This window comes from Coregonus lavaretus (assembly GCF_964263955.1).
Source record: "Coregonus lavaretus genome assembly, chromosome: 16".
Classification (NCBI taxonomy): Eukaryota; Metazoa; Chordata; class Actinopteri; order Salmoniformes; family Salmonidae; genus Coregonus; species Coregonus lavaretus.
Genome location: NC_140003.1, coordinates 20780901 through 20808651, shown reverse-complemented (window position 1 = coordinate 20808651; position 27751 = coordinate 20780901). Strand labels below are relative to the sequence as shown.

At 43.0% G+C, this 27751-nt stretch overlaps 1 protein-coding gene across 1 annotated transcript in view; it reads right to left on the bottom strand.

Annotated features, from left to right (window-relative positions):
* Nucleotides 1-482: 482 nt before the first annotated feature.
* LOC311143430 (transmembrane protein 163b-like) overlaps nt 483-27751 on the bottom strand; it is a gene marked incomplete at both ends in the record, with an annotated part of 117358 nt that continues 90089 nt past the window's right edge. The window contains one exon of the mRNA XM_084179250.1: nt 483-530. Within this exon, the coding sequence (XP_084035376.1) occupies nt 483-530 (48 nt within the window). The remainder of the gene's footprint in view (nt 531-27751) is intronic.

Sequence of the window (27751 nt, the reverse complement as noted above, 5' to 3'; positions counted from 1 at the left end):
TTGCATTTCTCCAGACCCATCCCTCAGCTGCTACTGAAACTGTGGCAGGGAGAACGCTTTGTTAATGTTTTAATTAAGGATTGCTTAAACAACTTTAATAGAGTAATAATGTTATTATATAGTGCAATCCTCTAGTGAGTGAGTTAAGTTAGTGCCATTAATATCAAGCAAAACCTCTGAAGTCGAGGACAACATTCTTAGTATTGCAAACAAAAATAATGATATTGAAGCAAAACATAAACCCCAAAGTACTGATAGCAAAACAAAATATTGCAAGGAAATGCAAAAAAAAAATATTCAGTGATTTATTTTATTTTTATGATAGCACGGTTCAATAAAATGCCTTCCTCTTTCCTGCAATTTTCCCTGGCTTTGCTTGTGCTGCCTTTTTTTCCAGTTGCAAGTTTTAGCCCAATTCATTCGAGCGATATAGCACCCTGCATCCCACTGCTGGTTTGCCTCTGAAGTTAAGCGTGGTCGTCCTAGTCGGTTCCTGGAAGGGAGACCAGATGTAGCTGGAAGTGGTGAACCTGTGGGGGAAAGATTTTCACATGGGGATTTTTTTTTTCACATGTGGGAAAAACATGGGAATATTTTGCATATGAAACGTTCGAATGTGATTATTTTTTTCACGTGACATTTTTCACGTGATTTGTTCACACGTGTTCACACGTTTCCGAAAACCCTGTGTTTTCTTCACATATGATTTTTTCATGTGTTTTTTTTGTAAGGGCACACACACATGCACCAGCATACATACTCACGTGCATGCGCACGCACACCCACCTTGCCGAACCCTCTCAAATCCTCCAATTTCTGAAACAGCTTCCTGAAGTTATCGGAATCCCTGGTAAGGTAAAAGGCTTCACTAAAACATTTCCACTCCAGGTGGAATCCAGGTGGAATCTCCAGGTGCTCTCTCCCACTTTAATGGAATTGCATTAATGTAAGTAGGATGCATCCCTCAATGAAAGAGCTATCCTTATTTTGGAGTTATCCTGGGTCTGTGGTGTAAAAGCACTCACCAACCATAACTTTCATGGGATTGCACTGACGTAAGGCACAGCCCTCATAGTCAACAGAGTCCCTTCAATTCAGAGTCTCTCATCACATGGTTTTACCACCTAAGGAGACCCAGCCACTGTTGAGTGACTTTTAACCCCCTAAAGTTGATGTCCACGCCCCCATGGAAATCGAATTAGCATAATAAAAAAATCCACATAAGAACCTGTCAGTTAAAGCTGGAGATATCTGTTTTTTTGCATTGGATGCATCTCATTCCACCGCATCCACCTATTGCACTTCTGCATCTGCGGTGAAAGGTGACAGAGCTAGAGTGGTGTTTGTCAAACCATGAGACATCCCGAAAATTGGTCTGCTCACAAAATCGTCTCTAGCGTCCGGATGGTTTGGCCTACCAACTATTATGACCCCTCTATGTTCTCTGTTTTGCACTACGACCCCAACAAACGACTTGGGACTCGTCTGAAGTCGATACAGCAGATCTGCCAACTTCTGTCTGTAGCGTCCGAACAGTTTTGGCTACACACTAATATGACCACTGGGACTCTCACGTACATGTTGGTTGTTTTTCTCTAGGACGCCCACAGGCTTCACAAGACTCGTCTGAAGGTCCCCCGGTACCAGTTGAAAAAATGAATGGAAGTGTACAGTATATGGAGACTGTTTAGTGCCAAAAATAAGGGATTGAATACATGTAAAAAATATATATGTTTCCTGATCTTTCTTATATCTCTATATCTAGCTTACTGGAAACGTACTTTACTCGAAAGTAACCAGAGTAGAAAAAACAATCTCCACATAAGGAGGAATAAACAACCCGCACGCGAACACTGCCGATGACGAAATATAATAACACACAACACACAATGAATGACAGAGGGTTAAATAGGGAATACAATACAACAATGGGGAACAGGTGTACACAATCAGGACAAAACAAGTCAAACACCGAAACATAGATTGGTGGCAGCTAGTACTCCGGGGACGACGAACGCCGAAGCCTGCCCGAGCAAGGAGGAGGAGCAGCCTCGGCTGATTCCGTGACAGTACCCCCCCCCCTTGACGCGCGGCTCCAGCCGTGCGCCGACCCCGGCCTCGGGGACGGCCAGGAGGACGCGGAGCAGGGCGAGTCGGATGACTCCGGTGGAAGTCCCTCAACATGGAGGGATCTAGAATGTCCCTCCTGGGGACCCAGCACCGTTCCTCCGGACCGTACCCCTCCCACTCCACGAGATACTGCAGGCCCCCCGTCCGACGCCTCGAATCCAAGATGGAACGGACTGAGTATGCCGGAGCCCCCTCGATGTCCAACGGGGGCGGAGGAGCCTCTCGTACCTCACTCTCCTGGAGTGGACCAGCCACCACCGGCCTGAGGAGAGACACATGGAACGAGGGGTTAATGCGGTAATTAACGGGCAGTTGTAACCTATAACATACCTCGTTCAATCTCCTCAGGACTTTAAAGGGCCCCACAAACCGCCGACCCAGCTTCCGGCAGGGCAGGCGAAGGGGCAGGTTTCGGGTCGAGAGCCAGACCCGGTCTCCCGATGCATACACCGGAGCCTCACTGCGGTGGCGATCGGCGCTCGCCTTTTGCCGCCTGATGGCCCGCTGCAGATGGACATGCGCAGCGTTCCAAGTTTCTTCCGAGTGCCGAAACCACTCGGCCACCGCAGGGGCTTCGGTCTGGCTCTGATGCCAAGGTGCCAGAACCGGCTCATAACCTAACACACACTGGAAAGGCGTAAGGTTAGTGGACGAATGGCGGAGGGAGTTTTGGGCTATCTCTGCCCAAGGAATATATCCCAACCACTCCTCTTGCCGGTCCTGGCAATATGACCTCAGAAACCTACCCACATCCTGGTTAACTCTCTCCACCTGCCCATTGCTCTCGGGGTGAAAACCTGAGGTAAGGCTAATCGAGACCCCCAGACGTTCCATAAATGCCCTCCAGACTCTAGAGGTGAACTGGGGACCCCGATCAGACACTATATCCTCAGGCACCCCATAGTGCCGGAAGACGTGTGTAAACAGGGCCTCAGCAGTTTGTAGGGCAGTAGGGAGACCTGGCAGGGGAATGAGACGGCAGTCTTTAGAAAACCGATCCACAACGACCAAGATCGTAGTGTTCCCCTGGGAGGGAGGAAGGTCCGTGACAAAATCCACCGATAGGTGAGACCACGGCCGTTGTGGAACGGGTAGGGGTTGTAACTTCCCCCTGGGCAGGTGTCTAGGTGCCTTACACTGGGCGCACACCGAGCAGGAGGAAACATAAACCCTCACGTCCTTAGCTAAGGTTGGCCACCAGTACTTCTCACTAAGGCAGTGCACTGTCCGACCAATACCCGGATGACCAGAGGAGGGTGACGTGTGAGCCCAGTATATCAAACAGTCGCGAACCTCGAGCGGCACGTACCTCCGAACACAGTGGAGGAGTAGGGTCGGAACGTAACGCCCGCTCGATTTCCGCATCCATCTCCCACACCACCGGTGCCACTAAGCAAGACTCCGGGAGTATGGGAGTGGGCTCAATGGACCTCTCCTCTGTGTCATATAGTCGGGACAGGGCGTCTGCCTTAGCGTTCTGGGACGCTGGTCTATAGGTGAGCTTAAATACAAAGCGGGAAAGAAACATTGACCACCTTGCCTGGCGAGGATTCAGCCTCCTCGCTGCCCGGATGTACTCCAGGTTACGATGGTCAGTCAGAATGAGAAAAGGGTGTTTAGCCCCCTCAAGCCAATGTCTCCACACCTTCAGGGCTTGAACCACAGCCAGCAGCTCCCTATCCTCCACGTCATAATTGCGCTCCGCCGGTGTCACGATCGTCGTTAGATGAAGCGGACCAAGGCGCAGCGTGATAACCGTACATATTTTATTGTACTGAATACACAATCAAAATAAAACAACAAACGATACGTGAAGTCCTAGGTTATACACCAAAACAAACCTTACGGAACAAGATCCCACAAATAACTGTGCAAAACAGGCTGCCTAAGTATGGTTCCCAATCAGAGACAACGAGCAACAGCTGCCTCTGATCGGGAACCATCCTGGCCAACATAGATCTAAACGATCTAGAATAAACACATAGAAACTACAACATAGAAACGAACACCCTCGCTCAACATAAAAGAGTCCCCAGAGCCAGGGCGTGACAGCCGGACTGAGCTTCTTAGAATAGAAAGCACAGGGGCAGAGTTTAGGTGGCGTACCCGAGCGCTGAGACAGCACAGCGCCGATCCCAGCCTCGGAAGCGTCCACCTCCACCTGAAATGCCAAAGAGGGATCCGGATGCGCCAGCACCGGAGCCGAGGTAAACAAGTCCTTCAGACGTTTAAACGCCCTGTCCGCCTCAGCTGACCACTGCAGGCGCACCGGACCCCCCTTTAGCAGAGAGGTAATGGGAGCTGCTACCTGTCCAAAGCCCCGGATAAACCTCCGGTAGTAATTGGCAAAACCCAAGAAGCGCTGCACCTCCTTTACCGTGGTGGGAGTCTGCCAATTACGCACGGCAGAAACGCGGTCAATCTCCATCTCTACCCCTGACGCGGACAACCGATGTCCCAGGAAGGAGATGGACTCCTGAAAGAACAGATATTTCTCTGCCTTCGCATACAGGTCATGCTCCAACAGTCTACCAAGCACTCGACGCACCAGGGACTCGTGTAGCGGAGTATATTAGAATGTCATCAATATATACCACAACACCCTGTCCATGCAAGTCCCGGAAAATCTCGTCCACAAATGATTGGAAGACTGAAGGAGCATTCATTAACCCGTATGGCATGACGAGGTACTCATAGTGACCCGAGGTGGTACTGAATGCTGTCTTCCACTCATCTCCCTCCCTAATGCGCACCAGGTTGTACGCGCTCCTGAGATCCAATTTTGTGAAGAATCGCGCCCCGTGTAATGACTCCGTCATACTAGCAATCAGAGGGAGAGGATAGCTGTATTTGATGGTGATCTGATTTAGACCACGGTAATCAATACACGGGCGTAAACCCCCATCCTTCTTCTTCACAAAAAAGAAACTTGAGGACGCAGGGGAAGTAGACGGCCGTATGTACCCCTGTCTCAAAGATTCGGTGACGTAGGTCTCCATAGAGGCCGTCTCCTCCTGAGACAGAGGATACACGTGACTACGTGGAAGCGCAGCGCCTACCTGGAGGTCTATCGCACAATCCCCCTGTCGATGAGGTGGTAATTGAGTTGCCTTCTTCTTACTGAAGGCGAGAGCCAAATCGGCATACTCAGTTGGAATGCGCAAGGTGGGAACTTGGTTCGGGCTTTCCACCGTCGTTGCCCCTACGGAAACGCCTACACACCGCCCAGTACACTGATCAGACCATCCCTGGAGAGTTCTCTGCTGCCATGAAATGTTGGGGTCATGAGCTGTTAACCAGGGAAGCCCCAACACCACCGGAAACGCAGGAGAATCAATCAAATACAAACGTACTATCTCCTCATGACCCTCCTGCGTTTTCATCCGGAGAGGCACCGTGACCTCCCTAATCAATCCTGACCCCAACCGGCGGCTATCTAGGGCATGAATGGGGAAGGGCACATCAACAGGTACGATAGGAATCCCTAACTTATAGGTGAACTGGCGATCGATAAAATTCCCAGCTGCGCCTGAATCTACTAGCGCCTTATGCTGGGAGTGAGGAGAAACCTCGGGAAACACCATTTTAATATACATATGATCAGCAGAGAGCTCTGGGTGAGTTGGGTGCCTACTCACCTGGAATGACTCATCAGTGCGTCGCCCACTGCCTCGATTCCTAGGAGACCCTCCCCAGCACCGACCAGCAGTGTGTCCTCTGCGGCCACAGTTGGTGCAGGGGACGGCCTCCCTCCTGGTCTCCCTCCTGGGCTCCCTAGCATCAGCACCCCCGAACTCCATAGGGGTCGGCTCGGAAGTGCTGGGGGATGGAATGGACGGCCCCGAATCTGGACGTCCGCGGGTAGCCAACAGGGTATCCAGGCGAATCAACATGTCCACTAGTTGATCAAAGCTGAGGTTGGTGTCCCTGCAGGCCAATTCCCGACGCACGTCCTCCCTCAGGCTGCATCTGTAGTGGTCGATGAGGGCCCTCTCATTCCATCCCGTGTTGGCAGCTAGTGTCCGGAAGTCCAGCGCGAACTCCTGCGCGCTCCTCCTCCCCTGTCTAAGGTGGAATAGACGCTCACCCGCCGCTTTACCCTCTGGGGGATGATCGAATACTGCCCGGAAGCGGCGGGTGAACTCCGCATAGCTGACCGTAGCGGCGTCTATCCCACCCCATTCGGCGTTGGCCCACTCAAGCGCCTTGCCGGACAGACAGGAGATGAGGGCGGATACGCTCTCGTATCCCGAGGGCGCCGGGTGAATGGTTGCTAGGTAGAGTTCAACCAGGAGTAGGAAACCCTGACACCCGGCCGCAGTGCCATCATAAACCCCCGGGAGGGAGAGCCGAATCCCACTGGACTCCGGAGATGGAACGATGGGTATGGCTGATGGTGGTGGTATCGTAGGAGGAGGTGTGGGCAAACCTCCACTCTCCCATCGCCTCAAGGTGTCCATCACCCCTTGCATGGTGGTGCCCAGGTGCTGGATCATGGCCTCTTGGTGGATTACGCGCTCCTCCAGTGATCCACCTGGCACCACCGATCCTGCTGACTCCATGAAGGTGTGTTATTCTGTCAGAATGCGACGGTGAAATGCGGTAGGCGAAGTCAAACGCAGGACACAGAGCTTACTGGAAACGTACTTTACTCGAAAGTAACCAGAGTAGAAAAAACAATCTCCACATAAGGAGGAATAAACAACCCTGCCGAACACTGCCGATGACGAAATACAATAACACACAACACACAATGAACGACAGAGGGTTAAATAGGGAATACAATACAACATAATGGGGAACAGGTGTACACAATCAGGACAAAACAAGTCAAACACCGAAACATAGATCGGTGGCAGCTAGTACTCCGGGGACGACGAACGCCGAAGCCTGCCCGAGCAAGGAGGAGGAGCAGCCTCGGCTGATTCCGTGACAAAGATATAGGACAGACACTTCAGAACAAACTTCCTAAAATTATTATTATTATATAATTTTCCTTGTTTCAGGTCAACATCATAAACAAATTGTACATATGTGACTCGTTTCAGGAAACTAGGCGTATGTCGCGCGTCACTACTTCACAGGAGAGGCATTCGAACGTAAACTTTAAAAAAAAATCTAAATGAGTTATTGGGCAGAAATGCCTTCTGGAACATGTGAAATTTCATGTGCCTCAATAACAAACTTGTATGCCATCTGTAAATACAAATACAATTGTTAAATTACGAGCCTAGTTGGTTTAGCCACAGAAAAAGACAGCAACCTTTCCGCTAGCCATGATTGGCTGAGATAATGAGTGGGCTGAACATGCCGAGAGATCGAGTTTTGAAATCAATGGAATTAGAGTATGATAGCTAAGGAGATGGAGAAAACACGTCTCCAACACCTGTCTCTTACATCTTCAAACTAAGGGCAATCATGGCATCCGTGACAGAGAAGGAGAAGCATCCATCCATGTATACAGGTAAGATAGTCTAGCTAGCTACATTTTCAGATATTACACGTTTCTAATTTTGTCAGAAAGTCGTTTTCATTTAAAGTTAACTGGCTGGCTCGCTAGCTAACGTTACATGTATGATCTGTGTAATCTCAGAGCCATTTGCTTTACTAGTTATAGCCACAAATAAGAGGTTAAATACATGTCCAAAAAATAACAAATGTTTACTGATCTTTCTTATACCTCTCAGAGATAGGACATTTCAGAACAAACTTCCTTTAAAAAAATGTTGGGGGACTATCTGTTGTTCCATGTAGTGAATCTGTTATTCAATATGTTTGTATGGGCAAATAGCAGTAAGGCCAAATAAAATGTTTTATTAAATCGTTTTTTGAATGTTTGTTTTTGATATTTCAAGGGGTCGTAAATTCAAAATGGAATAGCAAAGTGATCCTTGTTATGACGCTGCATGCGCGCTCTCTATGGAATTCTGTATAATGACTACTGTAGATGTGTAGCATGTAGATGTACTATATTGAACACAGCAGTAGAGTCATGTTTTCTTTGTGGTTTTGCATCTGAATGAAGTATCGGGCATCCATTTAACCCGATGTACTAAGATATTATACCACACTTTAATTTGTTTGTTTTCATGTGAAACAGCCTACAGTTTACAATAGTCCAGCCTGGTCTCATAGACTAGACATAACATAGTAAATGTAAAATCAGTACACACAAATTAGTATGTGTTGTGTTTGGTATGGTTAGATAAGACAGAAGGTTACTTAAGGCTAAAACTACACTGCTCAAGGGAACACTGAAATAACACATCCTAGATCTGAATGAATGAAATAATCTTATTAAATACTTTTTTCTTTACATAGTTGAATGTGCTGACAACAAAATCACACAAAAATTATCAATGGAACTCAAATGTATCAACCCATGGAGGTCTGGATTTGGAGTCACACTCAAAATTAAAGTGGAAAACCACACTACAGGCTGATCCAACTTTGATGTAATGTCCTTAAAACAAGTCAAAATGAGGCTCATTAGTGTGTGTGGCCTCCACGTGCCTGTATGACCTCCCTACAATGCCTGGGCATGCTCCTGATGAGGTGGCGGATGGTCTCCTGAGGGATCTCCTCCCAGACCTGGACTAAAGCATCTGCCAACTCCTTGACAGTCTGTGGTGCAACGTGGCGTTGGTGGATGGAGCGAGACATGATGTCCCAGATGTGCTCAATTTGATTCAGGTCTGGGGAACGGGCGGGCCAGTCCATAGCATCAATGCCTTCCTCTTGCAGGAACTGCTGACACACTCCAGACACATGAGGTCTAGCATTGTCTTGCATTAGGAGGAACCCAGGGCCAACCGCACCAGCATATGGTCTCACAAGGGGTCTGAGGATCTCATCTCGGTACCTAATGGCAGTCAGGCTACCTCTGGCAAGCATATGGAGGGCTTTGCGGCCCCCCAAAGAAATGCCACCCCACACCATGACTGACCCACCGCCAAACCGGTCATGCTGGAGGATGTTGCAGGCAGCAGAACGTTCTCCACAGCGTCTCCAGACTCTGTCACGTCTGTCACATGTGCTCAGTGTGAACCTGCTTTCATCTGTGAAGAGCACAGGGCGCAAGTGGCGAATTTGCCAATCTTGGTGTTCTCTGGCAAATGCCAAACGTCCTGCACGGTGTTGGCCTGTAAGCACAACCCCCACCTGTGGACATCGGGCCCTCATACCACCCTCATGGAGTCTGTTTCTGACCGTTTGAGCAGACACATGCACATTTGTGGCCTGCTGGAGGTCATTTTGCAGGGCTCTGGCAGTGCTCCTCCTGCTCCTCCTTGCACAAAGGCGGAGGTAGCGGTCCTGCTGCTGGGTTGTTGCCCTCCTACGGCCTCCTCCACATCTCCTGATGTACTGGCCTGTCTCCTGGTAGCGCCTCCATGCTCTGGACACTACGCTGACAGACACAGCAAATCTTCTTGCCACAGCTCGCATTGATGTGCCATCCTGGATGAGCTGCACTACCTGAGCCACTTGTGTGGGTTGTAGACTCCGTCTCATGCTACCACTAGAGTGAAAGCACCGCTAGCATTCAAAAGTGACCAAAACATCAACCAGGAAGCATAGGAACTGAGAAGTGGTCTGTGGTCACCACCTGCAGAACCACTACTTTATTGGGGGTGTCTTGCTAATTGCCTATAATTTCCACCTGTTGTCTATTCCATTTGCACAACAGCATGTGACATTTATTGTCAGTGTTGCTTCCTAAGTGGACAGTTTGATTTCACAGAAGTGTGATTGACATGGAGTTACATTGTGTTGTTTAAGTGTTCCCTTAATTTTTTTGAGCAGTGTAAATATGGGTGTTTGGTCGGGGTGGATGGGTAGGCGTATAATGCGAACGTCTAGCAACCCAAAGGTTGCGTGTTTGAATCTCATCACGGACAACTTTAGCATTTTAACTAATTAGCAACTTTTCACCTGCTTACTACTTTTTAGCTACTTTGCAACTACTTAGCATGGAAGCTAACCCTTTCCCTAACCCTAACCTTAACCCTTTTAGCTAACCATTCCCCTAACCCTAACCCTATAACCTAACTCCTAACCTTAACCCTAACCTTAGCCCCTAACCCAAACCCCTAGCATTAGCCACCTAGCTAACATTAGCAACAAAAAAATTGAATTCGTAACATATCATACATTTTGCAAATTCATAACATATTGTAAGTTTTGCAAATTCGTAACATATCATACACATTTTTATTCTTAAAATATAATACGAAATGGATGTTGGAAAACCACAAATGAATACATTCCATAGGAAACGTAACATATGGAGTGTCTAGGATTTACTTACAAAATAATACGAAATACTCTGAGACCAGATTTAATAGTCTAGTACATCCTGTGCAACTGTAATCATAACGTTTGTGAGTATTTGCTTGCACAATCTATCAGGTGTTTAACTCTATTCTAGTATGTGCTCTCTCTCTCTCTCTCTCTCTCTCTCTCTCTCTCTCTTGCTCTCTCTCTCTCTTACAGTGCCTTCAAAAAGTATTCACACCCCTTGACTTTTTCCACATTTTGTTGTGTTACATCTTGAATTCAAAATTGATTAAATTGTGATTTTTTTTTGTCACTGGCCTACACACAATACTCCATAATGTCAAAGGGGAATTATGTTTTTCGAAATGTTTACAAATTAATAAAAACTGAAAAGCTGAAATGTCTTGAGTCAATAAGCATTCAACCCCTTTGTTATGGCAAGCTTAAATAAGATCAGGAGATGTAAAAAAAAATTGAACAGTGAGAGACAGAATAACAACAAAAAAATCCAGAAAAACGCATGTCAAAAATATTATAAATTGATTTGCATTTTAATGAGGGAAATAAGTATTTGACCCCTCTGCAAAACATAACTTAGTACTTGGTGGCAAAACCCTTGTTGGCAATCACAGAGGTCAGACATTTCTTGTAGTTGGCCACCAGGTTTGCACACATGTCAGTAGGGATTTTGTTCCACTCCTCTTTGCAGATCTTCTCCAAGTCATTAAGGTTTCTAGGCTGACGTTTGGCAACTCGAACCTTCAGCTCCCTCCACAGATTTTCTATGGGATTAAGGTCTGGAGACTGGCTAGGCCACTCCAGGACCTTAATGTGCTTCTTCTTGAGCCACACCTTTGTTGCCTTGGCTGTGTGTTTTGGGTCATTGTCATGCTGGAATACCCATCCAGGACCCATTTTCAATGCCCTGGCTGAGGGAAGTAGGTTCTCACCCAAGATTTGACGGTACATTGTCCCGTCCATCGTCCCTTTGATGCGGTGAAGTTGTCCTGTCCCCTTAGCAGAAAAACACCCCCAAAGCATAATGTTTCCACCTCCATGTTTGACGGTGGGGATGGTGTTTTTGGGGTCATAGGCAGCATTCCTCCTCCTCCAAACACGGCGAGTTGAGTTGATGCCAAAGAGCTCGATTTTGGTCTCATCTGACCACAACACATTCACTCAGTTCTCCTTTGAATAATTCAGATGTTCATTGGCAAACTTCAGACGGCCCTGTATATGTGCTTTCTTGAGCAGGGGGACCTTGCGGGCGTTGCAGGATTTCAGTCCTTCACGGCGTAGTGTGTTACCAATTGTTTTCTTGGTGACTATGGTCCCAGCTGCCTTGAGATCATTGACAAGATCCTCCCGTGTAGTTCTGGGCTGATTCCTCACCATTCTCATGATCATTGCAACTCCATGAGGTGAGATCTTGCATGGAGCCCCAGGCTGAGGGAGATTGACAGTTATTTTGTGTTTCTTCCATTTGCGAATAATCGCACCAACTGTTGTCACCTTCTCACCAAGCTGCTTGGCGATGGTCTTGTAGCCCATTCCAGCCTTGTGTAGGTCTACAATCTTGTCCCTGACATCCTTGGAGAGCTCTTTGGTCTTGGCCATGGTGGAGAGTTTGGAATCTGATTGATTGATTGCTTCTGTGGACAGGTGTCTTTTATACAGGTAACAAGTTGAGATCAGGAGCACTCCCTTTAAGAGTGTGCTCCTAATCTCAGCTCGTTACCTGTATAAAAGACACCTGGGAGCCAGACATTTTTCTGATTGAGAGGGGGTCAAATACTTATTTCCCTCATTAAAATGCAAATCAATTTATAACATTTTTGACATGCGTTCTTCTGGATTTTTTTGTTGTTATTCTGTCTCTCACTGTTCAAATAAACCTACCATTAAAATTATAGACTGATCATTTCTTTGTCAGTGGGAAAACGTACAAAATCAGCAGGGGATCAAATACTTTTTTCCCTCACTGTACACTGGGAGATGAATTCCATAACCTAAAACACAAGGTCAAATCTACACTGGAGTTGCTTACCAAGAAGAAAGTGAATGTTCCTGAGTGGCCAAGTTACAGATTTGACTTAAATCTACTTGAAAATCTATGGCAAGACCTGAAAATGGTTGTCTTGCAATGATCAACAACCAATTTGACAGAACTTGACGAATTTTGAAAAGAATAATGGGCAAATGTTGCACAATCCAGGTGTGGAAAGCTCTTAGAGGCTTACCCAGAAAGACACAGCTGTAATCACTGCCAAAGGTGATTCTAACATGTATTGACTCAGGGAGTTGAATACTTATCTAATCAAGATATTTTAGTGTTTTGTTTTTCATAAATGTTTTACAAATGTAATAATTTTTCTTCCACTTTGACATTACAGAGTATTTTGTGTAGCTCGTTGACAAAAAATGACAATTAAATCAATTTTAATCCCACATTGTATCAACAAAATGTTTAAAACAAAATGGTTCCATCTCTGTGTTCTCTCCTCCCCCCCTGAGCTGTACAGACACAGGGGGCAACTCATGGCATTCCTACCCCCCCATATAGCATGCCAGTGATACATACCCTTCCAGCAATTAGGGCTGAAAGGATGCAGATGGATATAAAAAGGGGAGGGAGCAGATACACAAATCACATGGAGAACAAGGTGATTGTGTGAGAAAACAAAGGAGCCACAGTACATATCCGGCAGTAAATGTTTAATTTAAGTGCTCTAAATGTGAATCATAGTCCTTCGGGGATAATTTCTTACCAATATACATTTTATGGCTTTGTCAAGTATACAGTAGGTATGACAGTAGACAACCAGTTTATGTAATTAAGTGATTTGCACACAGTCCAATATATTTTTAATGACAAAATGTTTTCCTTTGGGTAATGACTTGTATGAGTCAGATATTCCAGGTGTTTTATTCAAGAGTTTCGGAAGGTTAGTAAGTCCATAGACTTTGACGTCAGAAAAAGGGAATGGAATGGCCAGATTTGCGCAGTCAAAAGTGACACACTCATTTTGTTTGACTCTTAAAGTACTGTGCACTGTCTCCAACTTTAATCATTAAGTGGTATATGCTAAACTTTGAACAAAGTTTTAATGGGTGTTTGCTTTACTGGTTTTTAACCGTATGGCAAGAATCATTGGTTTCCATGAGAACACTGTATCAACATTGTGTGATGATGTGTTTGTTGTGAAGTCGAGTCACACCGTCGTATCTGCGGTTTGGGTTTTAATGTAATGCAAAACAGCAATTAAGCCAGAACAATGATGCTGTTCACAATCTGAATGTATTCTGGCTTTGTGTGAATAATTGGGTCTTGGGAGATACACTGCCTATCAGATAAGTATTCAACCCCATTGGACTCTTTCACAATTTGTTGCGTTACAAATTGTGATTGAAATGGATTTAACTGTAAAAAAAATGGTCACTGATCTACAGAAAACACTCCATAATGTCAATGTAAAAACAACGTTTAAATTTTTTAAACAAATTAATAAGAAATAAGTAACTAAAATGTCTTGGTTGCATAAGTATTCACCCCTTTGTTATGGCAAGTTCAGGAGTAAACATTAGCTTAGTCCATGCAACTTATTATGTGACTAACTCTGTGTGCAATGAAGATCGTCCTAACAGCAAACATTTCGGTAATGAGACAACTATCTCTGTAATGCTAAGTAAGTTAATACCACAATATTTTAAAATATCAATATTATTATCACTTTATTACACGTCACATCATATGAATGGTTTTCTAATCAAATAAAGAAGGCCGATATGGGAACTACACTACCGGTCAAAAGTTTTAGAACACCTACTCATTCAAGGGTTTTTCTTTAGTTTTACAATTTTCTACATTGTAGAATAATAGTGAAGACATCAAAACTATGAAATAACACATATGGAATCATGTAGTAACCAAAAAAGTGTTAAACAATTCAAAATATATTTTATATACAGTGGGGAGAACAAGTATTTGATACACTGCCGATTTTGCAGGTTTTCCTACTTACAAAGCATGTAGAGGTCTGTAATTTTTATCATAGGTACACTTCAACTGTGAGAGACGGAATCTAAAACAAAAATCAAGAAAATCACATTGTATGATTTTTAAGTAATTAATTTGCATTTTATTGCATGACATAAGTATTTGATCACCTACCAACCAGTAAGAATTCCGGCTCACACAGACCTGTTAGTTTTTCTTTAAGAAGCCCTCCTGTTCTCCACTCATTACCTGTATTAACTGCACCTGTTTGAACTCGTTACCTGTATAAAAGACACCTGTCCACACACTCAATCAAACAGACTCCAACCTCTCCACAATGGCCAAGACCAGAGAACTGTGTAAGGACATCAGGGATAAAATTGTAGACCTGCACAAGGCTGGGATGGGCTACAGGACAATAGGCAAGCAGCTTGGTGAGAAGGCAACAACTGTTGGCGCAATTATTAGAAAATGGAAGAAGTTCAAGATGACGGTCAATCACCCTCGGTCTGGGGCTCCATGCAAGATCTCACCTCGTGGGGCATCAATGATCATGAGGAAGTTGAGGGATCAGCCCAGAACTACACGGCAGGACCTGGTCAATGACCTGAAGAGAGCTGGGACCACAGTCTCAAAGAAAACCATTAGTAACACACTACGCCGTCATGGATTAAAATCCTGCAGCGCACGCAAGGTCCCCCTGCTAAAGCCAGCGCATGTCCAGGCCCGTCTGAAGTTTGCCAATGACCATCTGGATGATCCAGAGGAGGAATGGGAGAAGGTCATGTGGTCTGATGAGACAAAAATAGAGCTTTTTGGTCTAAACTCCACTTGCCGTGTTTGGAGGAAGAAGAAGGATGGGTACAACCCCAAGAACACCATCCCAACCGTGAAGCATGGAGGTGGAAACATCATTCTTTGGGGATGCTTTTCTGCAAAGGGGACAGGACGACTGCACCGTATTGAGGGGAGGATGGATGGGGCCATGTATCGCGAGATCTTGGCCAACAACCTCCTTCCCTCAGTAAGAACATTGAAGATGGGCCGTGGCTGGGTCTTCCAGCATGACAACGACCCGAAACACACAGCCAGGGCAACTAAGGAGTGGCTCCGTAAGAAGCATCTCAAGGTCCTGGAGTGGCCTAGCCAGTCTCCAGACCTGAACCCAATAGAAAATCTTTGGAGGGAGCTGAAAGTCTGTATTGCCCAGTGACAGCCCCGAAACCTGAAGGATCTGGAGAAGGTCTGTATGGATGAGTGGGCCAAAATCCCTGCTGCAGTGTGTGCAAACCTGGTCAAGACCTACAGGAAACGTATGATCTCTGTAATTGCAAACAAAGGTTTCTGTACCAAATATTAAACTTCTGCTTTTCTGATGTATCAAATACTTATGTCATGCAATAAAATGCAAATTAATTACTTAAAAATCATACAATGTGATATTCTGGATTTTTGTTTTAGATTCCGTCTCTCACAGTTGAAGTGTACCTATGACAAAAATTACAGACCTCTACATGCTTTGTAAGTAGGAAAACCTGCAAAATCGGCAGTGTATCAAATACTTGTTCTGCCCACTGTATATATACTTCAAATAGCCACCCTTTGCCTTTATGACAGCTTTGCACACTCTTGGCATTCTCTCAACCAGCTTCACCTGGAATGCTTTTCCAACAGTCTTGAAGGAGTTCCCACATATGCTGAGCAATTGTTGGCAACTTTTCCTTCACTCTGCGGTCCGACTCATCCCAAACCATCTCAATTTGGTTGAGGTCAGGGGATTGTGGAGGCCAGGTCATCTGATGCAGCACTCCTTCTTGGTAAAATAGCCCTTACACAGCCTGGAGGTGTGTTTTGAGTCATTGTCCTGTTGAAAAACAAATGATAGTCCCACTAAGCACAAACCAGATGGGATGGCGTATCGCTGCAGAATGTTGTGGTAGCCATGCTGGTTAAGTGTGCCTTGAATTCTAAAGAAATCACAGACAGTGTCACCAGCAAAGCACCCCCACACCATAACACCTCCTCCTCCATGTTTTATGGTGGGAAATACACATGCAGAGATCATCCGTTCACCCACACCGTGTCTCACAAAGACACGGCGGTTGGAAGCAAAAATCTCTAATTTGGACTCCAGACCAAAGGACACATTTCCACCAGTCTAATGTCCATTGCTTGTGTTTCTTGGCCCAAGCAAGTCTCTTCTTATTATTGGTGTCCTTTAGTAGTGGTATTTTTGCAGCAATTCGACCATGAAGGCCAGATTCACACAGTCTCCTCTGAACAGTTAATGTTGAGATGTGTCTGTTACTTGAACTCTGTGAAGCATTTATTTGGGCTGCAATTTCAGAGGCTGGTAACTCTAATTAATTTATCCTCTGCAGTAGAGGTAACTCGGGGTCTTCCATTCCTGTGGCGGTCCTCATGAAAGCCAGTTTCATCATAGCGCTTGATGGTTTTTGTGACTGCACTTGAAGAAACTTTCAAAGTTCTTGAAATGTTCCGTATTGATTGACCTTCATGTCTTAAAGTAACGATGGACTGTCTCATGTGAAGGTGAAATTACAGAGGAGGAACTTCTGGATGCAATTAAAGACTTTAAGTCCGGCAAAACTCCAGGGTTGGATGGCATACCAATCGAGGTATACCAAACCTTTTTTGATATACTAAGAGGACCGTTATTAGCATGTTTTAACCACTCCTATGTAAATGGTAGATTATCTGACACTCAAGAAGAAGGTCTGATCTCATTATTACTGAAACAGGATACAAGTGGAAAATATAAAGATCCAGTCCATTTACAAAATTGGAGGCCACTTACACTTCAGTGTTGTGATGCAAAAATCCTAGCAAAATGTATAGCGCATAGAATTAAAAAGGTATTGTCGGATATTATTCATTCTAATCAGACAGGTTTTTTACATGGAAGATACATTGGAGATAATATAAGGCAAGTATTGGAAACAATAGAACACTATGAAAAATATGGGAAACCAGGCCTGCTATTCATAGCAGACTTCGAAAAGGCATTTGATAAAGTTCGACTGGAATTTATATATAAATGCCTGGAGCATTTCAATTTTGGAGAATCTCTTATAAAATGGGTCAAAATCATGTATAGTAACCCTAGGTGTAAAATAGTAAATAATGGCTATTTCTCAGAAAGTTTTAAACTGTCAAGAGGAGTGAAACAAGGTTGTCCACTATCGGCATATCTATTTATTGTGGCCATCGAGATGTTAGCTATTAAAATCAGATCCAATAATAATATCAGAGGATTAGAAATACAGGGCTTAAAAACAAAGGTGTCATTGTACGCAGATGATTCATGTTTTCTTTTAGATCCACAACTAGAATCCCTCCACAGCCTCATAGAGGATCTAGATACATTTTCTAACCTCTCTGGATTAAAACCAAATTATGACAAATGTACTATATTACGTATTGGATCACTAAAAAATACAATTTTTACATTACCATGTAGTTTACCAATAAAATGGTCTGATGGTGATGTAGATATACTCGGAATACATATCCCAAAGGAAATAAATGATCTCACTTCAATAAATTTTAATAGAAAGTTAGCAAAAATAGATAAGATCTTACTACCATGGAAAGGAAAATACCTGTCAATTTGTGGAAAAATCACCCTGATTAACTCTTTAGTATTATCCCAGTTTACCTATTTGCTTATGGTCTTGCCTACGCCTAGCAAACAGTTTTTTAAATTATATGAGAAAAATATATTCAATTTTATTTGGAACGGCAAGCCAGACAAAATTAAAAGAGCATATTTATATAATGAATATGAATTCGGAGGACAGAAATTATTAAATATTAAAGCATTAGACCTATCACTAAAATCTTCAGTCATCCAAAAGTTATACTTAAATCCGAACTGGTTCTCAAGCAAATTAGTAAGATTGTCTCACCCACTGTTCAAGAAAGGCCTTTTTCCCTTTATTCAGATTACAACCTCTCACTTTCAGTTATTTGAAAAGGAAATAATCTCCCAAATGTCACTATTTCTAAAACAAGCCATAGAAAGTTGGTTGCAATTTCAATTTAATCCTCCAGAAACGACAGAACAAATAATGCAACAAATATTGTGGTTAAATTCAAATATACTAATTGACAAAAAACCTTTATTTTTTGACAGAATGTTTAAAAAAGGTATAATCTTCGTAAATGATATCATCGGTAGGACTGGTGGAGTTATGTCGCACATGCAGCTAACAAAAACATATGGAAATGTCTGCTCTACCCAGAATTACAACCAAATAATTGCAGCCTTACCGCAAAAGTGGAAGAGGAAAGTTGAAGGGGGAGAAAGTAAGGAACTTGTCTGTCGGCCTTGCATTAAAGAACATAATTGGTTAAGGAAAACTGTGATAAATAAAAAAGTATATCAGTTTCACTTAAGGACCAAAGGATTGACAGCCGTCCCATATAGATTGCAAAATAGTTGGGAAGAGATCTTTGACGTACCGATCCCATGGCATAGTGTTTATGAACTGACACGCAAAACGACACCGGATTCAAAAATTAGAATCTTTCAATTTAAATTATTATATAAAATTCTTGCTACCAATAGAATGTTATTTATATGGGGGATACAATCTTCCCAGCTCTGCAGATTTTGCTGTGAAGAGATAGAATCATTAGATCATTTGTTTTGGTTCTGTCCATTTGTAGCTTGTTTTTGGACACAGGTCCAGGAATGGCTAAAGGATTGCAATATTTACCTGGAACTAACCTTGCAGATAGCATTACTGGGTGATCTGAAAAGTCATAGTCAATCAATCAATAATATAATAATACTTTTAGCAAAAATGTTTATTTTTAATTCACAATCTGTAGAAGCAATGAGAATAGAAAGGTTCAGAACTTTTGTAAAACATCACAGTACGGTTGAAATATATATGGCAAATAGAAATCCTATATGGATGGTGTTAAGAGATAGATGGGAGGTATTGAATAGAGTTGAAGGATGGGACTAATAACAAATAACAACAAATAATAACAAAGATAGCTAATAATGTAAGCATACTGTGTCCATAATAAGTATATAGGTTGTATGTTGGGAGCTTTTGGGAAAGAGCACAGTTAGAAAGATATGGCATTTAGAAGCAAACCGGATGGACATCATGAAAATGATCGGAGAGGTTGAGAGTAGAAGAAGTTCAGGAGCAAAAAAATAAATAAATATATATATATATATATATATATATATATAGATATAGAATTATTGTAAAATTAACTCTGTCCATAAGGTGTAGATAGTAAGTATAGACCGGAAGTAGGGGCCTGGGCGTTGTTGTTCACTAATTTACTCCAAGTAGGGAAAGGATGGTGGGGTTGAAAAGTAATAAAGGGGAATATAAAAAATAAAAATAAAAAAAACATGGGGGATTGGAAGTGATGTAGACAATTACATTGATAGAAGATACAATCTATCTGCAATATTAAGCTGATCCATCCCCCCCCAAAACAAAACAAAAAAAAATAATAATAATAAAATAAAATAAAATAAATTTTAAAAAAACCGATGGACTGTCGTTTCTCTTTGCTTATTTGAGCTGTTCTTGCCATAATATGGACTTGGTCTTTTACCAAATAGGGCTATCTTCTGTATACCCCCCGTACCTTGTCACAACACAACTGATTGGCTCAAACGCATTAAGAAGGAAAGACATTCCACAAATTAACTTTTAAGAAGGCACACCTGTTAATTGAAAAGCATTCCAGGTGACTACCTCATGAACCTGGTTGAGAGAATGCCAAGAGTGTGCAAAGCTGTCATCAAGGCAAAGGGTGGCTATTTGAAGAATCTCAAATATAAAATATATTTTGATTTGTTTAACACTTTTTTTGGTTGCTACTTGATTCCATATGTGTTATTTCATAGTTTTGATGTTTTCACTGTTATTCTACAATGTAAAAAATAGTAAAAAATTAAGAAAACCCCTTGAATGAGTAGGTGTTCTAAAACATTTGACCGGTAGTGTATATGCAGAGCAACATTTTGTGAAAATGTTTTGCCTTCATGGGTGCAGTTCTCATCAGTATATCCAAAACTAACAGCTAAAACCTCACGGTAGTAGTTATACTATCCTTTCTGATATTCCAAAGAAATTAGGTATCAAGGTACCAAGGCATCATTCTGTGACTTCTGACTGTTCTCTAGTGGAGCATACAAGAGTGTGCAAAGCTGTCATCAAGGCAAAGGGTGGCTATTTGAAGAATCTCAAATATAAAATATATTTTGATTTGTTTAACACTTTTTTGGTTACTACATGATTCCATATGTGTTATTTCATAGTGTTGATGTCTTCACTATTATTCTACAATGTCGAAAATAGTAAAAATAAAGAAGAACCCTGGAATGAGTAGGTGTGTCCAAACTTTTGACTGATACTGAAGTACAATGAGCTGTGTGTCTTATGCACTGACCAGGCTGCTTCAAGCAAACTATGTGCTGGCCTATGCTCCCACCTAGTGTTTAGAAGTTGGAAACACAAAACATATTTGTATTAACCACACTAACCCCAACTCTGGGTTTCCCAAACTCGGTCCTCAGGACCCAAGGGGTGCAAGTTTTGGTTTTTGCCCTAGCACTACACAGCTGACTCAAATAATCAACTAATCGTCAAGCTTTGATAATTTGAATCAGCTGTGTAGTGTTAGGGAAAAAAACAAAAAAAGTGCACCCCTTGGGGTCCCGAGCAGAGTTTGGGAAAAGCTGCCCTAACCCTAGCCCAATATTTAAGTTGCATTTTTACAGTGTAGCCCTAACCCTAACCCTTACAAGTATGGGTAACTGCATACTTGGAATGAGAATGAAATTGGGCGTTGCGAAAGTGTTTGGTTCAGCAGCGGTGGTTGTAACATCAGTGGGTGGATCAACAGCGATGGGTGTAACATCAGCGCTCCGTTATTGGTTAGACCAGCCATAGCCCGGTGCACCATGGGTCAGCTTAATGTTTACATAGTAGGTTAGGAAAACTAATATAGCAGGTTATGCAGCCCATTCAACCACATAAAACAGTATTGAGTGGCAACAAATCTGCCCAATTAGCTGATTCGCTTTCCATACACACACTTCTGTTGATCCACCCTCTTCTTCCACCACTTTCAGACACACTCCACGTATGGAGTTACCATGACTCAACCCTTACCCTAAGCCTAACCCTAGCTTCGTGTCCACTTCCCAGTTTAACCCTAACCCTATCCTCAATCACAACCCTAAGGCTGACCAACTGGTGGCCTGGTGCAGTCGCAACAACCTGGAACTAAACACAGTCAAAACCGTGGAGATAGTGGTTGACTTCAGAAAACATCCCCCACCATCTCTCCCGTTAGCATGGCTGAATCATTCAAATTCCTGGGGATCATCATCTCCCACAACCTCAAGTGGGAGGACAACATCACAGCAGTCACATAGAAAGAACAGTAGTGGATGTACTCCACTGGGCACACACTGGTTGAATCAGCATTGTTTCCACATCATTTCAATGAAATTATGTTGAACCAACGTGGAATAGACGTTGAATTGACATCTGTGTGCAGTGGGACTTCTTGTGCCAGCTGAAAAAACTCAACTTCTCCCAGTCAATCCTAGAGTCTATCCTCTATCATAGAGTCCATCCTCACCTATTCCATTACCGTCTGGTTCGAAATGCATCTGCCCGCTCCAAGGTTAATTTGCAATGCATTTTCTGGTCTGCAGAGAGGGTCATCAGCTGTCACCTGCCCTCCATCGAGGACCTGTATGATTCCCGGGCAAGGAAGTGTGCAGGAAAAACACTCCCTTTCCCTAAAACTCTGCTCTGGCAAACGGTTCAGGTCAATCATGACAAAACCACCCGCCACCTGAACAGTTTCTTTCACCGTGCTGTGGCCCTCACCAACTGGTCATCTGGACCATACACATTAAGATACTGTGCACTCTATGCTGCACACTGCATGAAGCCATCTTGAACTGCACATGCACTGAGTATACAAAACATTAAGAACAACTGCTCTTTCCATGACATAGACTGACCAGGTGAATCCAGGTAAAAACTATGATCCCTTATTGATGTCACTTGTTAAATCCACTTCAATCCGTGTAGATGAAGGGGAGGAGACAGGTTAAAGAAGGATTTTTAAGCCTAGAGACAATTGAGACATGGATTGTGTATGTGTGCCATTCAGAGGGTGAATGGGCAAAACAAAAGATTGAAGTGCCTTTGAACGGGATATGGTAGTAGGTGCCAGACGCACCGGTTTGTGTCAAGAACTGCAACGCTGCTGGGTTTTTCACGCTCAACATTATCAAGAATGGTCCACCACCCAAAGGACACCCAGCCAACTTGGCACAACTGTGAGAAGCATTGGAATCAACATGGCCAGCATCCCTGTGGAACGCTTTCGTCACCTTGTAGAGTCCATGCCCCAACGCATGCCCCAACGAATTGAGGCTGTTCTGAGGGTAAAGGCGTGGGGTGGGGGGGGGGTTCAACTCAATATTAGGAAGGTGTTCCTAATCTTTGGTATACTCATTGTATAATAACTGCAATATACTACAATTGCACCTGGTTCATACACTGCACATAGACACCCATCCTTGCACTACGTTACAGAGTACCCCTACCTCTGCATATACACTCACCCAGTTCACGAAAATGGTTCACTCCTACAGACAGTGAGTCACGTGGCTGTGGCTTGCTGTATATATTAGACAATGTTAGAATGGGAAAAACAAGTGACCTAAATCTCAGAAACGTCCGCATTCCCGGGCTTTTCACACACGACAGTGTCTATGGTTTACCGAGAATGGTGCGACAAACAAAAAACATCCAGTCAGCGGTAGTCTTCTGGGCAAAAACAGTTCGTTGATGAGTGAGGTCGAAAGAGAATGTCAAGAATCGTACAAGCTAACAGGCTGGCCACAAACAGAGAAATAACTGCACAGTACAACAGTATTGTGCAGAACGGCATATCGGAATGGACAACTCGTCGATGCTTGTCACGGATGGGCTATTGCAGTAGACGACCAGACCAGGTTCCACTCCTATCAGCTAAAAACAAGAAGAACAGTGGGCCCGCGATCACCAACAATGGACAATTGAGGAGTGGAAAAACTTTGCCTGGAACATGGCACAGCGAGTTCAGTATACTTGAGTGGCCTGCACAGTCTCCAGACCTCAACCCAAAAGACCATCTTTGGGATGAAATGGAACGGGCTGTTCGCAGCATGAATGTACTGCAGCAACTGCGTGAAGTCATCACGTCAGCATGGACCAACATCCCTGTGGAACGTTTCCAACACCTTGTAGAATGCCCCGTAGAATTCCGGCTGTTCTGGAGCCAACAAGATGTAGTGTACCTAATAAAATGGCCGGCGAGTGTAGATATTGATATATTTATACTGTACATGTGTATATCAACTGTACATTTGTTCATTCTCTTACAGCTCTATGTTCACTATGTATTTTGTATATAATCTACTGTATATCCCTTTGTCTTTATTCTGTCTATCACTAGCAGCACCATATATCACCAAGTAAAATTCTGAGTATGTGTAAATGTACTTGGTGAATAAAGCTGATTCTGATTCCTAACCCTAACTTCATGTCCAGACCCCGCTTCAACCCTAAGCCTAGCCATGACCCTAACACCACCCTAGCTTCATGTCAGAAGAGGCTGGTGGAAGGAGCTATAGGATGGGCTCATTATAAAGACTGGAATGAAATAATGGAACGATATCAAACACATCAGACATATGGAAACCCCGTTTTAACGCTGTTCCATATTTTCCATTCGAGCCATTACAATAAGCCTTTCCTCCTATAGCTCCTCCCACCAGCCTCCTCTGCTTCATGTCCACAACCCGGTTCAACCCTTACCCTCAACCCCAACCCTAGCCCTAGCTTCACGTCCACACCCTGGTTCAACTCTAACCCAAGCCTCAACCCTAACCCTAGCTTCATGTCCACACCCAGGCTCAACCCTAACTCTAGACATAACTTAAATTTTAGCCATAACCCTAACCCTAACCTCAACACCAAAGACTGTATAGGTCAACACCCATCAAGGTTGTACAGAGCATGGGATGAGGCAACAATGTGAAATTCTACTACAGAAAAAGGTTACAAAGTGGAATTGTCAGGAGAAGCTACACTACAAAGAAACTGTGTGTACAGATGTCTTACTTTGATGGACTTGACCGTTGCCAGAAACATAAGGTTAAAAGAAAAAAGAAAATCTACAAAAGCTCCTCTTAAAAGACTTGCAGCCCAATAATTGTATCAGCATGTCTCTGCTGTCTGCTGTGTGGTTGACAATGGAAGTACAGGCAGCACAAAATCATCTGCACTGTATCATGACCTCATTGACCGGAGTCTTCTCACTTGTCCATGGGGAGAAGAATTTGAATTATTATTAGACCCCAGGTAATGCTTTAGCTTTTTCTAACACCAGCGAGAATTTCCATATTTGTTTTGTATGATTTAATTTGTATTATTGTATTATCTTATTAAAATTATGCAAAGGTGGAAAGAAAGGAGTGACTCAACATTTTTAATGAATGAACAGGATAAAACTTTATTTTTCAATCAAATGTTTCTTCTGTGACAAAGAGGTCCACATAGTCATATATACTGTATGTGTCCTACATAAATATACATAGTGTTTACATAATCTGTAATACCATTGAAATATCTACAATCAGACACATAATTCTATTCTCAAACTGTTCACAGGCGTATTTTGCATTAAGATGTGTCTAGAAGAGTGTGTGTTTGAGTGTGTGTGTGTCTTAGAAAAGCTGAAAAGCATGTTACTTTTAAAGTTTAGGGTTTGTGTCAGTCCATGCAAAGCTAAGCAGTGGAAAGGGCTAGTATTGCTATAATATATCTTCAGGAAATTATTAGTAGAAGGCATCACTATGGTTGCACACGTTGTCTGTGAGACTGTGCTTTTGTGTTTGTGTCCGCTTCCCTACCTTACCAGTGTGTTTCTATGTATACCTGTGTCTGTCTTATTAGTGCTTATGAAGTCAAACACATGGGCCAGTTCATTCAAAGAGCATTGCTGCCATTTACATCCTTAAACACATATCTAGAAATTATTTAACAGCTTTGAATCGGGAATTACTGTAACAGAGATGATTAGCAAGAATTCAGCTTTACGAGACATCATCTGGCGACATTTTGGAGAAAACACATCCATACAGTAAAGTCATTACAAAATCAATATTGCTCCTATAGCATCAGTTAATCTATCACATCTACAGTATATTCACCTTACAATATACACAGCACAACTCAGTTGTATGACATCATACACTGGAATTAATTCACTGACTGGCATGAGAGTATATGTACCATTTTGATTTCCATGGAAAATGACAACAGTGTCATCTTTTTCACCATTTCTAAATTCAGCAGTTTGTCAGTGTTTTTGTGACTGTTATCCTACTCTTCTAAGCAGTGAACACGGACAACATTTTACAATGTAAGACTAGGAATGATAGTAGTATTATGACACATTACCAGAGCACACTCTAGCAAGTATACAATTTCTTTGTCTATTACAAATACTCCTAAACACCTATTTATGTGCTTCTTTGGATGGAATTTAACGATCTAAACTCTGTGCTTCTGTCATTTTGAGTCATTAAAGACTTATGCGATTGTCATCTTTGTGGTGGAAGGGACCATACAAATGCCTGTGCTGTTGGTGAGTTGAAAAGATGAGCTGTGAACAGATCACACCCTCAATCCTTGATATAGATATAACAAAGAAAACTCTAATTTTACAAGTTTACAGTGTATCAACTCAAAGCGGAGCAGAACTTACAGTGTAAATATAATCTAATAATAATATATCATTTAGAAAAAAACAAATAGCACTTGAACAATTCATCTGTCAAGTCTGGCTATTCCTATTGGTTTGCTACAGCTAGAAGCCTCTATTTAAACAGTGTATTAAACATTTGTACACATTTCATGTTTTGTATTTACAGTCATTTACGTACAGTATACACAAACCGTGCTGGCATTACTACTATGAGGTTTAAGCGAAGGTAAACAGTAAGAGAAAGGACATTGCCTTTAATGATGATCCAATATGCTGTGAAGCAGATCACTGATGTGTATAGGGATCTATGGCTTCACATAATATTGAATCTCTATGTTGGTTATTGTCCATACTGTCAGGACAGATAGATTAAGTGGGATGTGTACATTTTTGCCATAGAACTCAAATGTATCCCCATATAAATTAGTGTAATTGTAAACATGGCACATAATCACATATATTGGCTACTACATGACATGTTAAGAATTCTAATTTTGCTGAAAAAATTCTGAGTAACATTGTGCAATACAGTGTTCAGTACATACGTACACTACACTACCTGAACCAGTTACTTTTGTCTTACAAATAAGAGAAACACCTTGCCCTCAGTCTTTCTCTCACTTTCTACCGACATAGATACATATCTGTAATTGTAAACATAAATATGGCATGCCAAGCAAATAAGCTGGCTAATAATGTTGTCTTAGTTTAGGAATCTGAGCATGTATGGCACTGAAACATATGACTATCAATTATATAGTCATGGTGGTGGAGGGATATAGTCATTATTATGACAAGATTGAACACTGTTAGAACAAAACAGTGTGGTAAGCCTATCTGGGGCAAGAGTTCACTGTAGCTACCTAACCTTTCTCTAGTTTAGTTCACAGTGGAACAATAATTAGTGCTCCCATCTGGATAGGCTCCTACATGTCGGTCAAGGAGAAAGGTAGTGTGTCTGTACTTCTAGTGATTGATAAACATGTGCACTTTGTTTTCAGCTTTTCAGTGTGACATTGTAATGTCATGTATTTGTACTGATACTGTACCAACAGTTTGCTTTTTGCCCTCAACCTGAAGTCAATGTTGATTGTGAACTAGTCACTCCTTTGCTTGACGGTCAAGGTCTGGTCTTTATTTTATTAATTTTTATTTAACCTTTATTTAACTAGGCAAGTCAGTTAAGAACAAATTCTTATTTACAATGACGGCCTACACCGGCCAAACCCAGATGACGCTGGGCCAATTGTGCGCCGCCCTATGGGACTCCCAATCACGGGCGGTTGTGAGCCAGGGGGTCTGTAGTGACGCCTCAAGCACTGAAATGCAGTGTCTTAGACCGCTGCGCCACTCGGGAGCCCAGGATGATGGTCTGCTCTGGTGTGCTTTGCTTTGTGCATGTATAGTACAGTACTCTCTATCTTACCACTGCTCTATGGGCAGCCACACTCTTCCAGATACTGGCCCTGCTGTTTGGGCCTCTCTCTCTTGTGTTTCTCTCTCAAG